Source organism: Copadichromis virginalis, linkage group LG22 (assembly GCF_057382275.1).
Source record: "Copadichromis virginalis isolate Kocher_CV1m ecotype Utaka linkage group LG22, C_Virginalis_male_GT1.1, whole genome shotgun sequence".
NCBI lineage: Eukaryota > Metazoa > Chordata > Actinopteri > Cichliformes > Cichlidae > Copadichromis > Copadichromis virginalis.
The window spans coordinates 9,822,601-9,836,793 of record NC_140638.1 but is presented as its reverse complement, the minus strand read 5'-3'; the positions used below and the strand labels follow the sequence as shown (position 1 = coordinate 9,836,793).

At 42.7% G+C, this 14,193-nt stretch overlaps 1 protein-coding gene and 1 long non-coding RNA gene across 2 annotated transcripts in view; one reads left to right on the top strand and one right to left on the bottom strand.

The window, feature by feature from the left end:
* nedd9 (neural precursor cell expressed, developmentally down-regulated 9) overlaps nucleotides 1–14,193 on the bottom strand; it is a 37,512-nt gene that overhangs the window by 3,587 nt on the left and 19,732 nt on the right. The window contains exons 3-4 of the mRNA XM_085445146.1: nucleotides 3,741–3,839; nucleotides 1,480–1,617 (exon numbers count right to left, since the gene is read on the bottom strand). Of these exons, the coding sequence (XP_085301272.1) occupies nucleotides 1,480–1,617; nucleotides 3,741–3,839 (237 nt within the window). The remainder of the gene's footprint in view (nucleotides 1–1,479; nucleotides 1,618–3,740; nucleotides 3,840–14,193) is intronic.
* Nucleotides 10,297–14,193, top strand: part of LOC146682721 (uncharacterized) — a 97,893-nt gene continuing 93,996 nt past the window's right edge. The window contains exons 1-2 of the long non-coding RNA XR_014917366.1: nucleotides 10,297–10,677; nucleotides 10,839–10,888. This is a non-coding gene — a long non-coding RNA (uncharacterized LOC146682721). The remainder of the gene's footprint in view (nucleotides 10,678–10,838; nucleotides 10,889–14,193) is intronic.

Sequence of the window (14,193 nt, the reverse complement as noted above, 5' to 3'; positions counted from 1 at the left end):
ACACAAACACCTCCTCTGCACTCCTTCTGCAGTCACGTCGCGCCATCCGCACCTGAGAGGTGCTGTCACGCTTTCTCAACTTGAAAATGTAAACACTTATATCGCACTAGGATCGATCGTGCTTTGTGAAGCATCGACCGTGGGCTCTGAAAATAAGGGGCCTCTGAGGCATTCTTGGAGCTGGAGTGTGCACACGACTGCTTGGCCAGATGTGGATATAACAAATTCTTCTAAACTAAAGGCTTGGACGCATTTAGTCCACTTAATGTGAAAGAGTGCAGCACACAGCGAGTGAGCAAACATTTGCCTCTACAGTTGACAGAAACAGTCATAAACTGACTGACTGACTCTTTGCATGTGCATGCAGTCTCATAACAAAGTGAGGAACTATCACTGCTGCGGTACTGGTTTCCTAAAATGGTTTATGACATTTCAATTTTCAGCTTTGGCCTCTTCTGAGGTCCCGTTTAAAGGCACAGCACTAAAATGTGCGCTCGGTCCCGCATTCGGGCCGACTAGTCTTCGGGGATTGGAAAGTCATCGACAAAGAAGGCTCCCCTTCCTAAAACACAGCTCGTTAAGAACTCACCAGAAAAGTGACATGTTTTAAATTCACGACTATCATAAGATTAGCAGTTAGAAACCTGGATTCCTGCAGAGGAGATCGTTTTCTTTTAATCCCCTCCCCCCGGGAGACTCGAGTTTATGACATTCAAAAAATGTGCTAAACACAGAATTTGGACTGTAAATGCACCTCAGTGGGTTTTTACTGGATGCAGTGTGTTTGCACAGCAGTCCTGCAGTTAGAGATTGAGGAAGTGAAAGACCTTCTGGCTTGGGGAGATACTATATTTGAAACCTCAAACTTTCAGCCTCTTGATTCCTTCCTCTAATGCAACGAAGCTTTCACCCTCCCTCGGGCTCAACGCAGCAGAGTGTGCGCTGACGTACATGGCACGGAGCACGATGGGAGCGCAACGGGGGCAATAAAACTGATTTCCATCAGCCTCCAAACGCACTCTTTACAGCTAGACAGGCCTGCCCAAACTGTAATTAGGAACGACGCAAATAACAGGTCCCAGCATATTTCAGGTTATTACAAACAAACTGGTGGCGCGCTGCCTGGTCAGCTCTGGTGAAATCTTAGAGGGTCTGGCAAAAGAAGAGTTATGTCCTTGTCCTTGATTTTTTGTTTTTTTCCCCTGCTGGCGAGTTTAAACACGGAGCCGTTTTGGTTAAACTCTCCTGGCAGGCGAGGCTTTCATTTAAACTGGCCGCAGGAATGCAATAAATATGATATTTGACGTATTATTCATTTAATATAGTCAATTAAGAGAAATTCTAGGAGCTGTATCAATAAACATAAAAATAAAATTTTCTGGACATACGCAGCCTCGTTAATTCAGCTTCATGTGGCTTAAACAAATGGAGTGGCTGACTGATGTGCCCTTTCATTTTGCTTCTGGAAGTTTCTCTTACCCCTTGAGAGGTTGGAGGGATGTCATAGATGCCTTGTGACCTAGGGTCCATTGGTGATGGGGGAACATCATAGACTCCTTGGTTTCTGGCTCCGCCTTGCTGACCAGGGAACATCTGACCAGGTGGAATATCGTACACCTGAAAGAGGGAAGTGAAATGATCACTACGTGTTTCAGAAAAACAATCACACAAAGTTTGGTCTTCATATTATTTGACTGTAGCTGACTTGATCTGATTTTGTAGCACACTATTAGTTTCTGTTTGGCCGTATGTGGGATGTCTAGTAATCAGAAGGTCGCAGTTCAATCGCAGACTTCTCAAGTCCACATGCCAAATTGGCTCGGAGGAAAATACTACTCGCCAAATTGCCCCTAAAGTCATTACATTTTTTTTTATATATAGTTGGCAACAGTGGGAAGGAAAAACTTCCTTTTAACAGGAAGAAACTTCGCCTGAACCAGGCTGAGGGAGAGTTGGGGGTAATACTCAGTGAAGTTTGATTGTAATAGTTAGGAAGCATTAAAAGAAATATATATGAACATGTATGAAGAAGCAAATGTGACACAAAGTAAATAAAATCAAATTTAGTGCTCAGTGAAAGGTGACAATAAGTCACTGCTAAGTTAAAAGCTTCATATTTCTATTTGCACAGGTGCCTCGGTGCAGCGCTCCTATCTAAAGTGAGAGTTCTTTACCACAAAGGTGGCTGTAAGGCCAACTTGCTTTTGATTGGCTGGCCTGAGGTAGTCACATTAGTTACAACTGTTCTCACTGACAGCTGAAGCCTGGGCTTCTTTTCTGACTCGTACGTACGCTGGCCTCATTATTTGAATCTCCGGCTGCGTTTAGTGTCAGCATCCAGCATCACAACAAAGTTTGTATATATGACAGGAAAAAATGCACGATAAGTCCGTTTGATATGGTGAATAGTTATAGAGCAACACGGTCACTGATTGGAGTTTTTCTTTGCACAGTATTTTCTCTTTTTGCTCCATTTTTGGTCTCCACCAGCTGCCCTTCAGATGCTAAATGCTCCACTTCCATATTTTGCTAGTTTCCACCTGTCTGTCAGCTGTTTTGAAGTAGTTTTCAGTGGGTTTTTGGCTAAAAACAGAAGGCTGTTTTGGCTGAGAACAAAACTTAAAGAGCGGTAAGAGTTTATGAAAACGGTGAGAACAGAGACCAAAGCTGAAACTCACTATAAAGCAATGTAAAATTGAGGCTAACTGCACAATCAGGTGATGACTTCCTGTAACTCCATCTCTGTAAGCAACTCGAGTTGTTTTCACACTGTACCTCGTCTGTAATTCTAAAAATATCTATTTGAGCATTTTAAAACAATACAGTACAGTTCTCAAAATGTGCAAACACTACTGCCGCACTGCAGGTTTCAACAGCATGAGAGAAAATGAAGTGTGAAGAATCCTCGCTCATCTCTGCACAGAACAGGAAATGTGGTAGGCAGAATAGCACGATGCAGATCAGAGAATTGGCTTTCTTGTTTTGAGAAATGAAATGCATTTGCCCAGGCACTGTGTGCTGCATCAAAAGCTCACCTGGATGGCTTGTTTTTAAAACGAAGATGCTTGATATGCGGTGAAAACATGCTAACAGATTCGATTGATATCAATGTGTAGGTAAACTAAAGATTATATTTGTACATTCTCAGATGCATGCAATATAGTGTTAAAGATATTTATCCATCTTATTTTTATGCTTGGCGTTTCCTAGTGTAGCTTTGCATGAGCCACAGTTCAAAATAATCCTTGTTCATAACTTTATCTGTACTTTGGCTCAGCCCCTCAGGTCATCCTCTTTTTGAAACCAGCAGCTTTAGCTCCACCCACATTTGCAAACAGAAGGTGGGTGTGGTTTCGGTACCAGAGATAACCATAACATTCTCTCTCTCTGACATCATACAGACCAAAGATTAGAAAAAAAGAGAGGGGAAAAACACTTCAAGCTGTGTTTTTAGTACAGCTTGTAACCTTAACGTATGCCTCACAGCTATTACTAGAAAATGACCTCATTACTGGAAATTAATGGGTTTAATGGCTTTTTTTGGTTTTGAAAAACAATAATTTTAAGGAGTTTTAGGAACCTATATTGGTTAATTTTAAACAAATTCCTTTATTCTAAGTCATAGAGTGCACTGTATTATTGGGTTCACTGTTTGGCAGATTATATCAAAGCTTCTTTGGTTGCTAAAAAAAAAAAAAGAAAAAAAAAGATCCTGGTGTTATGGTGCATGAGGAACCTACCCCTTGTGATCTGATGGGTGGGACGTCATAGAGGTCCTGCTGGTTATGCTGTCCTGGGCTGTAAGTGTAGGTCTGTCCCACTCTGGTTGGGGTCACCACCTGTCCGAAAACAGCAGGAAGACAAACAATCAGTTGTCGTCCAGGGTAAGAGGACAAATGCTCTGACTCACAACCTAGCAGCCCTGCTGCCACCCAACTCTCAAGCGTCTGTACATGCATGTGTGCCGACTTTTATTTGTTTTTCCTGTTTTCCATTTCTAGTCCCTGAATGACCCAGGGATAGTAAGTGATTACAGTCAAGGCAGATATTTTCTAACAACATCCTCCCTGTGCCAGGCTGTTTACAAAGGACCCAGGGAATGAAGTTATAAACACAACCCTGCAAAAATCTCCTTAGGCAGCTGTTTTGAAAGCATTGCAGGCACGGATGTATCTCTGGATTGAAAATGACTGGGGGCCATTTTCCATTGTCTATAGAATAGCAGCAAACTGCCCAAACTGCCCAAAACAGATTTCTAAAGACAAAAAGGTGACATAGATTTTACACCATTGTAAAATGACATGACAGCCAATTCAGTCAGTTTCCCTTATTAAAATCCTAACATGGTTACAAAAGTGCTGAAATATACCATAACAGCAACTAAGGTCATATATTTTAAGAAGTTGCGAATGGCTACGTTTGATCATGTAGCTTTCTAATTTTAAAACAGCGGTGTCTTTGTTTAGAAGCCGAAATAGTCAGGCCTAAAAAACAGCTTGAAAAACACAGTTAACATAAGCCTGCAGTACTAGCTAAACCAGATAAGGTTGCTAATGAGGATGTAAAACAGGCAACTACTAAACAGATCAATGGGTTATCTAAACATTGAGAAACTGCTTTATTATTTGTACCTTTGTTGTATAGTTTTTCTTTAAAAGCTTAAAGTTAAACTACTGATTATGAAAAAAAAAAAAAAAAACAGCAGCTAATATTAGCTTTTATTAGCCTGAATTAGCTTACTCATGCCACATCAAAAAAATGTAACAAGAAGTATTTGAATATAATAAACTCAGCAAGGCTGTGTTTCTCATCCATAAACTTCCCTTTTTATTCCCATGAAGCATGCTGTGTAGTTCAGTTTATAATACTAAAAACACAATTAAATACTAAGGAAAGGTTTTTAGGGGCACTAAAGTTAAGTAGCCTTAGCCTAAAGCTACTTCAAAATACCGTAAAAGAAAGTCTTGACACAACACTTCATTATAAAAGGGTTTATTTTTTGTTTGTTAAGATTTCAACTTTTTGCTTTAGTTTTCATAGAGATACATAACATGAAAGTAACGCTAGCTAATGTTACCCTGAAATAGCTACTTATTTAAAAACTGTAGGAGGGGAAACAAAATTATTAAACATATGAAACTGATTTTTGGCTCATATAAACAGTGAGAAATGCAATTTGTCCCATTAAAAATGTACAAAAAGAAGTTCGATTTTTTTGTTGCTTGAATTAACGCCGGCCATAGAGACTGGTTGGTAAACACTGCTATCCAGGGGAAAATGTATTTTGACTGGTTAGTACTGGAGGCAGTGGAGGTTGCTTCACAAACAACTTGTTGTTGTAATATAAGCTTTTCATTTCACTGTAACTGTTACTTATACCAGAAGAATTAGGCAATGGAAGCAAGACCAACTGACACATGTGAGATCGTTATATCTCTGCTCACTTGGAAAACACATATCCCACAATACTAGAGCTCAACTAATAAAAACTAAATAAAACTTAAAATAATGTGATTCAGTCAAGCAATAAAAATAGGTCAACCTTCAGCAGTGCTTTGGGAGAGTTTTTAGAATGGAAGATAGTTTTATAGCCGAAATGGCATTGGAGAAGGAATTTTATCGTAGTGCTGGCAGGACTGTGAGTTTCTAAATCCAGAAATCTCTGGTGAAGTAATCACCGGGTCACTGGTATTGATGAACAACACTCTTAAACTGAAGCATTTGGTGCTGTAGGATTTAATACACCTTTAAAATATTTTACACTGCGGTGTAGACAGGCTTAGGAATAATGGCACGATTACTGCTTGGGAAAAAAAAAACGAAACAAAATACAAACACATGCTGCGAGCCTCACCTACGCCCTTGACATTTTTAACCCTGTTAATTATTTAACACATTTTTCCTCCTCTTTTCCCGTCAGAGGCAATCAGCTCCTTCACACCTCCTAATCCCCCCATTCTTAAACCCTCAGGCTGATTCACATCTCCTAAAAGCAGCAGAGCAGCCGACCTCCTTGATGCGTCAGACAGACGGAGGAATGCTGGGAATGTCCTTCCCTGAGCCCAGTACTCCTCTTTTGCCCCCGCGCAACGCTATCGTTACACTGGAACAAACAGGGTTCATTAGCAGGGCTCGAAAATAGGAACCATACGCACGGCTCCCTGGCAAAGGGCCGAGTCCCCAGGGACATGAAAGACCTCAGTCCCTGCATCCACTCATGAGTCACTTTATAGCACAATAACCTAATAGCATCTCTCGTCCTGAGACATTTATCGGAGCATGAGCAGTAGGAGACGTAACCTCAGAATGGGATTAGTGCTCCAGAGGAACTGGTTTGTAAAAGAGATTTATGAAAAAAGGTAACTCAAGTGGAAGAAAGGGAAAGAGAGGGGAACGGAAAAAGAGTTGCCTAGTATGGAAAGGAATGCCATTCATCTGACTAACAGTAGTCCATATGGTTCTTATGAATCCAATCTGAACAAGCCCGTGGTGATTTAAGGTGTTCACTGTTGGCGCTCGCGCCACAGCAGACATCATCCCGGCGAGGCCTTTGGGGTCAGAGCTGAAAACGTATACTGCAGGCTTTAAATACTCTCTGAAATAAACCAGAAGAGGAATAAACAGCTGCTTCTGGCTCTCCTCACTCTGGACTGATTATTTTTAAGGTTTTATCTGCTTAAAAGCATACACAGTCAAGTGATGTAAACCATTTGTTACTGCATGACTTAGATCTGAAGTTTTCAAATCTGGGCCCCTTATTACTCTCAAAAACTAGCGATACTGCCAGCAGGAAAAGGGTTACTGTTAATTTAACACTTTGTTTTTGTTTTGTGGGCTCTTTTGTTCATCTTAAACCTTGGTATTATTAAATGTCAGCCTACTTAGCCAATACGGGTTCCTGTTTTTTTACAGTGTACTTTAATACTAAAGAAACCTAAAGACCTGCCTATTTCTAAAAATCTAAAATGTAACTTTGGATACTAAATAAGACAAAAAACTGTTTGGAGGGCTAGTGAAGTTGTGCTCTTTGACATATAACGATGTGCTGCCTGCTGGCTACCTCCAGTGTTATTGTTAGGTTAATAAAAACACATCAGGACAGGGAAGGTGGAGGACGAGAGTTAGATTGTTCTCTCCAATGGGGAGAGACAAATGCCATCGAAAGGCAGGAAGACGACACTGAAAACAGGCAAACCTTCAGCTAATAAAATGTCTGAGGTTATTCATTAGTTTATTGTACTGCGAGTTTTTAAAAGCTTAGTTTAAACACACGCTACATATAAATAGTTTTATTATTACTTTTAGAGACGACACCTAAATGGTTTTGGGGACTCGTGACTATTCAGACAATGAAAGACGAGAGCTTAGTGGAGCGCAGTAGCATCGGTTAAAAAGATTCATCTGGTTTATCTGATTTATTGTCTTTCTATTGGCCCGGCTTGAGAGCAGCTTTAATGCCTTTTCATATTTTCTATTTTCTGCCCAGTGAAAATGTGCTGAAATGTGAAAAGCAGTAGGCATATTAAATCTCTCAGAGCAACCAGACTCAGGAGATAACAAGCAAGCCTCCTGCTTGTTTAAAAGGTCACTCAGCCGGGCTACCTTCCCTCTGGGTTTAAGGGAAGCCTGGACCCAGCTGTCACATGCAGATGACAGCGAGGTGTCCGCTGAAGACCTCGGTGACCTTTTCTACAGGTACATGTCATCGCTCTGAGCGCCCATCAGTGGCTTCTTTCAGCCTCTGCCAGATGCACACTGCTCATTTATTTCCCTTCTGTTTACCCAGCAGGCTGTTGCTCTGAGGACACTTGGCGCGGCTATAATTGCCGCCGGGCAAATATTTACCACATCCAATGAGGTTGTCGCTTGCATGACGGCGGTGCGTGGCCTTTCAGAGAACGATGACATCACGAACAGCCGAGCCAAAAGGAGGGAGGGCGCTGAGCAAACATTTGTTCCCACTCAGGTGAGGGGAGCTCAGGATGCCTTCATGGACGATGAAGGGCAACGTCGGCGACTTAAACGAGCGGCAAGAGGAGGCAAATAGATGGCTTGTTAACACTCCTACGCGTTGTGGCGAGTGACTCATGTCTCTTTCAGCAGGACCCTGTTTACTTAGCCTGCTGGCAGGATCAGATTTTGGAAGGTAGACCTTTAAAGCTTTACTTCAGGGTCATTTGAGAGGTCTTGTCATAGCATCAACAACTACCTCATGGGCTTGTTATATACTCTCTCAGGTTTTATGTACTGATGGGCAATGAATTACTCTGTATATATGTCAGGTTTTACTGGTATTCACATCCTAAGATATAACCAAACTACTAAGTACTAGCACATATTAATAGTTTGGTCTCCAAAGCATAAAAAACAAAGCTGGAGTGAAGTTTTAGGTAAACTATTAACAGTTTAGAGAATAGCAAAAGAAATCAGCTTGTTAAAATGTCACTGTATTTCCTTCTCTTGAGAAAATGTGCTGCTACGGATTCAGATAAGGCTGAAACAGAGTATTTCTTCTCTAAAAGAAGAACAGATGTGGTTGGCGGGTAACAGGAAAGTAAAAGTATACGTTTTTAAGACCTTCTATAAAAGATCCATCTATTTTCTTAACTGCTTAACCAACTCGCGGTTGAAAGCAAGAGTCTATCTCAGTGGTCATGGGGGACAAGTGGGTTGCAGGTTACCTGTCCAAACAACTTTAAAGAACAAAATACACAATTTAACTGAGACCATACTTGCTATGCTATTTTAAAATGACTAGTAATTGACCTCAAGAAGATATCTTATTCCCTCTTTCCAGGCACAGACTTTAACCACCAGGAACAATAAGCTGGTTTTTAATTCTTCACATTTCTGCAGACTAACAACAAACAGTCTGATTAGCGTCATCTTCAACATCTTCGGGGATTCCACCAGCTAAATGTGTGATATTTTAAGGCCTTTTCCTTTTCCAAGTGAAATTGTAATCAAGATAACTTTAAGGGCCTGCAGACGGCCTAGAAGAAGAGCTCAGACGGCGAAGGTCTTCCCTCTTCTCCCATCTGGTTTTGAAAAGAGTTTGCTTCACCAGCTGGCTCCGCTGGTCACACTCAGTGATAGACAGACTGCTCAATCACCTGCCAAGTATTTTTTGAACGTGCCCGTCATTTTCCAAACGGTTTCCCAGGACGACTTCCCAGATGGTTCTGTGTTAAAACCATCTGGCGCGCAGAGTTAATCTCGACTCAGACAAACCCAAATAGTAGTTTTTGGACACCGCGCTCGCCACCGGCAAAGTCAAAACAACAAAGGAGGGGTAGGTCTTCTCCAAAAAATATGTGTTCCTGCAGCCAAGATCACATAAAGCCATTTTGGAAACCTGCCCAGGTTGCTAAGACACCTTATGTTGATTTGTCCTTCACTCATCTGAATAAGTTCATTTCTTCTTGACTGCCTCGGGGTGAATTATGGCATCTTTGTGTGGCAACACTTCCCCGGATATCATCCTTTCACACCCTTTCATTGGTTACTTGCACACACACAATGCCACCCCCATCTGCACCCACACTAATGGGCTGCTGACACATCAACATCAACAACCCAAATGAGGCTTTTCACCACAGCGCGGCGTATAAAACGATGGTGACAATGACACCGCCGGTAATGTAGCAACAGCTTTATTGAATTTCCTCCACCCGTCTCCTCATTCACACCTCCTCATCTCCGCTCTGCTCCTATCTGCAGCTCTGTCAGCACGGCGCCGCTAGCTTACTTTTAAATGAAGGTCACCTGAGGGCACAGGAAGCATGCACGCTATCAGTCATATGTTAGGTAAGAGCGTGATTTTGTATATGACTGCATGTGTTTGGCTCCTGCTGATTCACAGCACAGAGATGTGATTTGCAACTTGGTAAAGTTCCCCTCTGCCACGCAGAGCTGCACCAGCCCATTAAAGCGCCAAACGAATTAATGCAGGTAATTAAGCCTCGAATCCCGAGAGGCCGCCGTCCGTCTCCGAAGCACGTCCGAGCGACTAAACCCAAACAGACAGCGGGCTTAATGAGGAGCGTGAAAAGAGAATGGGCTGATTCTCAGTTCTAATAGGGATCATTGTTCATTCTCTGTGATCAAAGCGGCACTTAATCCTGTGGCACGAATATCTGAGAAGACGAAAGATGACTCCGACACTTCGTGTTTACTTTCTAAGAAAAATATACCGGGAAAAAATCCTCTGAATTCTGGGAAAAAGCAGGATAATGTGGAGTGAGGAAGCTTTTAAGCTCTTGGATTATCCAAGAGACATTTTGGGCAAGGGCCCACACACAACTGGGGCCCCACCCCCCCCCCAAAAAAATATCCAGAATTTTATCCTCAAACTTTAGATTTTGAAACCATACATTATGAAAAAACATAACAGTCCCTTAGCTCTTATTTCACCTGCCCCTTCCTCCCCTACACAGCTGAGGCTAAGGCTTCCAAAATGAATGGAAATAGCACAAGTGGACACATTTGTTTTTAATCAATTCGCAATAAAAATCTAAACAAAACACGGCAGTTAATTTTTAAAGTTGTTGAGACAACAAATGGTTAGCTGTAGCAGCACCTCACAGTCACAGTGGATTTATGACCTGAAACTTTGGTTGGATGTAAATGAAGAAGGCAGGTGGTGCTCACCAGCGGAAAGCTTTTTATACCTCACAGGTGAAGTAGTGAGTAGCCAGGATATGGAATACTTTTCACCTGCGTAACTTTATTTATTGACAAGGAAAAAATGTGTTTGCTCCTTTTTTAGAAGTTATGCGGCCCAAATGTTTGCTTATCGTTGTACTTTAACACTCTTCTTCTGTTGCACTTCTTCACAGTCCCTCTCCGGAAACGAAGATCTAACAGGGATCTAATGAGGATATAACAGGTGTGTTTTTGGGTGTGTGTGTGAGGACACTTATGTCAGTGTATTATCCTCATTTAAAAAACACTTTAAAGGTTTACTTGAAACTGTGCATCTATTTAAAACTCTTCTGTGTACTACTGAACCCTGGACTATATGAGTGTTTGTTGGTTCAAAAGCACTTGAAATGTAGTATAAATTATTATATGGTTGGATGCAGCTTGTAATAAAAGTGCTTTGACTGTTCAGTTAGAGTAGAAAAGTGCCGTGCAAGTATGAGGGTTCATCATCGAGGGGAGGCGAATGTCTGCAGTAGATCTAATGCCAATCATCCCGTGGTCGGAGAGATATTTCTGTCCAGCAGCGGAGTGACAGACCCACACTGTAAACCAAAGAGCTGCTAGTGTGGCTGAAAATGCCAAAATGAAACCAGCGTTGGCTTCTTAAATGTAAATACCTCCTGGTTTTGTTTGCCTTCTGTGATGTGAAACTGAATCTGTTTTGGTCTTTTGGATTGTTGGCTGGCTTAAAAAAAAAAAAAGAAGATAAAATATGTAAGCTCTGGTTTTTATAAATGCTTTCAAGAAAGCATTTCCTGTCTTCTCTTGGCCTTCCTCTGCAACTTTATCACACTGTCTGCTTTAAACTTTTCCAGAGGAGAAAGTCCTGTCAGTGCGCTCACCCCAGAGCAGATTACTTTTGGTGCGACTGATTTATGGTCGTGCCCTCTTGGTCGAATCTCGCCAGCCAGCGATTCATCACTAATGTGACAATGGCGAGCGTTTGAAGGAGCTGGCCTCCTCCAGGAAGAAATAACTCACTTATCTGCTGCTGAGACTGCCGTGCGCGTGATTAGGCAGAGAAAATATGGCCGAGGCAAACAAACAAGACATTCTTCTCACATAACCTGGTTACTTCAAAAAGCACAGCTTTATCAAGGTACACGAGCACACCCTCGCAGTCTACAAAGCGCTATCAGGGCACTTCCTTGAGTTGTGTGTTGAGTTCATTAAACCCTTTGTTGTGCTCTTTACGGCACCAATGAACAGATTGCATCTACGGCTACGACGTGGTGAGAGGAGGAAATGCCTATACAAGGAGCAGACTTCATGAAGGCAGGAAGGGAGGAATGAAAAGGCCGCCTGAAAGGAGCAGATAAGGGCAGATATTTGAACTCTGAACCCAGCCCATCACTGGGCGCCGTGACCTCAGCGCCTGAGTCACAACAGTGACCGGGGCGAAAACAGACACACCTTTCAGAGATGGTGAAGAAGAAGGAGGAGGAGGAGGAAATCAAGGCTGAGATGAAACACGGGCCTCTGGGAGCCACATGATAAAAGGCTGCTCCTGGCTTCCATGTGAGGAGGCTCTTTGTGTGGCCGAGAGCTCCTGGCGTCCGTCCCACACGGACCCAGCTTTAAGGCTATGTGAGGGGACGGGAGGGGGAGGTGGGGTGGCTGTAGCTCACCCTCCCAGGAGGGTCACCCAAGGACAAGGCCGCAGCACCAAACCGAAGAGCCAGAGTGGCAGCGAGCGCCAAACCTCAGTGTGCCTTATATACCGGAGCCCCACGCCACATGAAAGGGAAAACAGCCAGTCGCCAATCTGGATTTGCACTGCAGGCCTGGCACGCAACACCCCCCGCCTCCGCCCCCCACTCCGAGGACACATTCATGACATATGGGGGCCTCTCTCCACAGGAGGGGATGACGGCTTCGGAGTAATACGAGAGGGGATTATCAGTCTAGGAAGCCGGCATCAGTCTCAAAAACCATTTGGGAAACCAAACGCATGTTTGCGCGTGACGACATGAAAACGGCCGCCGTTAAAACAACACGAGGCCATAAGTCAGCGAGCCCGGCCTGTCATCAACACTGACGCGCTGTAGTAAACAAGCCTGCCTTTGCTTCTTTCAAGAGCAAAGGCCAGAGCCGGGGTTTCACATCAGCAACAAATATTTCCATAAATACTCTGACGCAGGGCGCACACCGTTCGACCGATCGGGATTTCATTGGTGCGCAACACCGTGGAGCTCAGAGCAAACAATCAGAGGCTCTTCTTTTTAAAACAGCGTTTACCATAATTTCATAATTAGACGCCCTTAAAAAGTGTGCTGTGATGAAAGTAAACGTCTCTGCTCTACCAAAAACATACAGTGACTCCAAACCTGAGGCCTGTATGTATATCCAGGATGGCTTAACATAACTATAGGTTTCTATCACAGCCTTTAGCTTTGAGAGATGATGTTTTTCTGTCACTTGGGACATAATAAATGGCTGCAAACACTGAGCCTGAGCTATTTTTCACTGTCAGAATTAAAGCAAATTTAAAACACAAACCACACACGAGTTTTGGCTTCAAAACAGAACATTAGTTCAAATAAAATTCAGTTAAACAATAGAGTAGCTTCTTAATTACTGCTAAGAAAAGGGATAAAATGGAGTATTTGAAAGAGCTGAACGCTATTTTTATATGACTGTAAATGGAGCATTGCTCTAATTGGTCAGTAACTGGTTGAAATGAAAAATTTTATAGTGAAAACAACCACCGAGGCAAACTGTTCTGTTTAGTTAGCCATAAACCTGAAAATGAACCAACTTGTAGGTTTTTTTGTGTGATTATTTCTATAAATGTTTTATGCAGGGTTAAATTAATCTGATTGAATCAGGAGAGCTTCAGGTCTACTCAAGCTTTGGAGGTGCTCCTCCTTAAATCTTGGAAAGCTAATTGGTGAGCACGAACCAACAACATCTCTCCTTTCTTTTAGTGTTTCACTAGAGATAACCAGATCTAACAGAACAGTCTGTGGCGAATGAAGGCGATTGTGCTTCTGTCCAAGATTCAGACAGCACTGGAAAACAGCGGATCCTTGTCATGACGCACCGACACACACGCAGCCGAAATCTTTCTATTCAATAGACGGGAACAACCGCCGAAAATTGCAGCGCTTTGATAACCGCAGATTGGAGGACCAGTCGAACGTCCAAGACTTAATATAATCTCTCCAATAACACGATTACGGCACAGAAATACACTCTCATTAGGAGCGCATTTCATTTTCCATGTTATCGCAAAGCCTTGTTAATACCGCTCCTCGGCTAAGCCTCGCAGCCTGTTACGGAAAAAGAGAGGTGTTGCTTGACAGGTCTGCTACTGCTGTGTGTGTGTGTGTGTGTGTGTGTGTCTGATTGACAGGTCTCTCCCCACAGCCCCCTGGCTCCCACTGACTTTATCACAGCAACTCCTGTGCAGTGAGTCCTCTAAGCCCCTGGCGCCTGCTGCCTGTTTATCCACTAAAATGAACACCTTAGCTCATTTCTATGATGGCT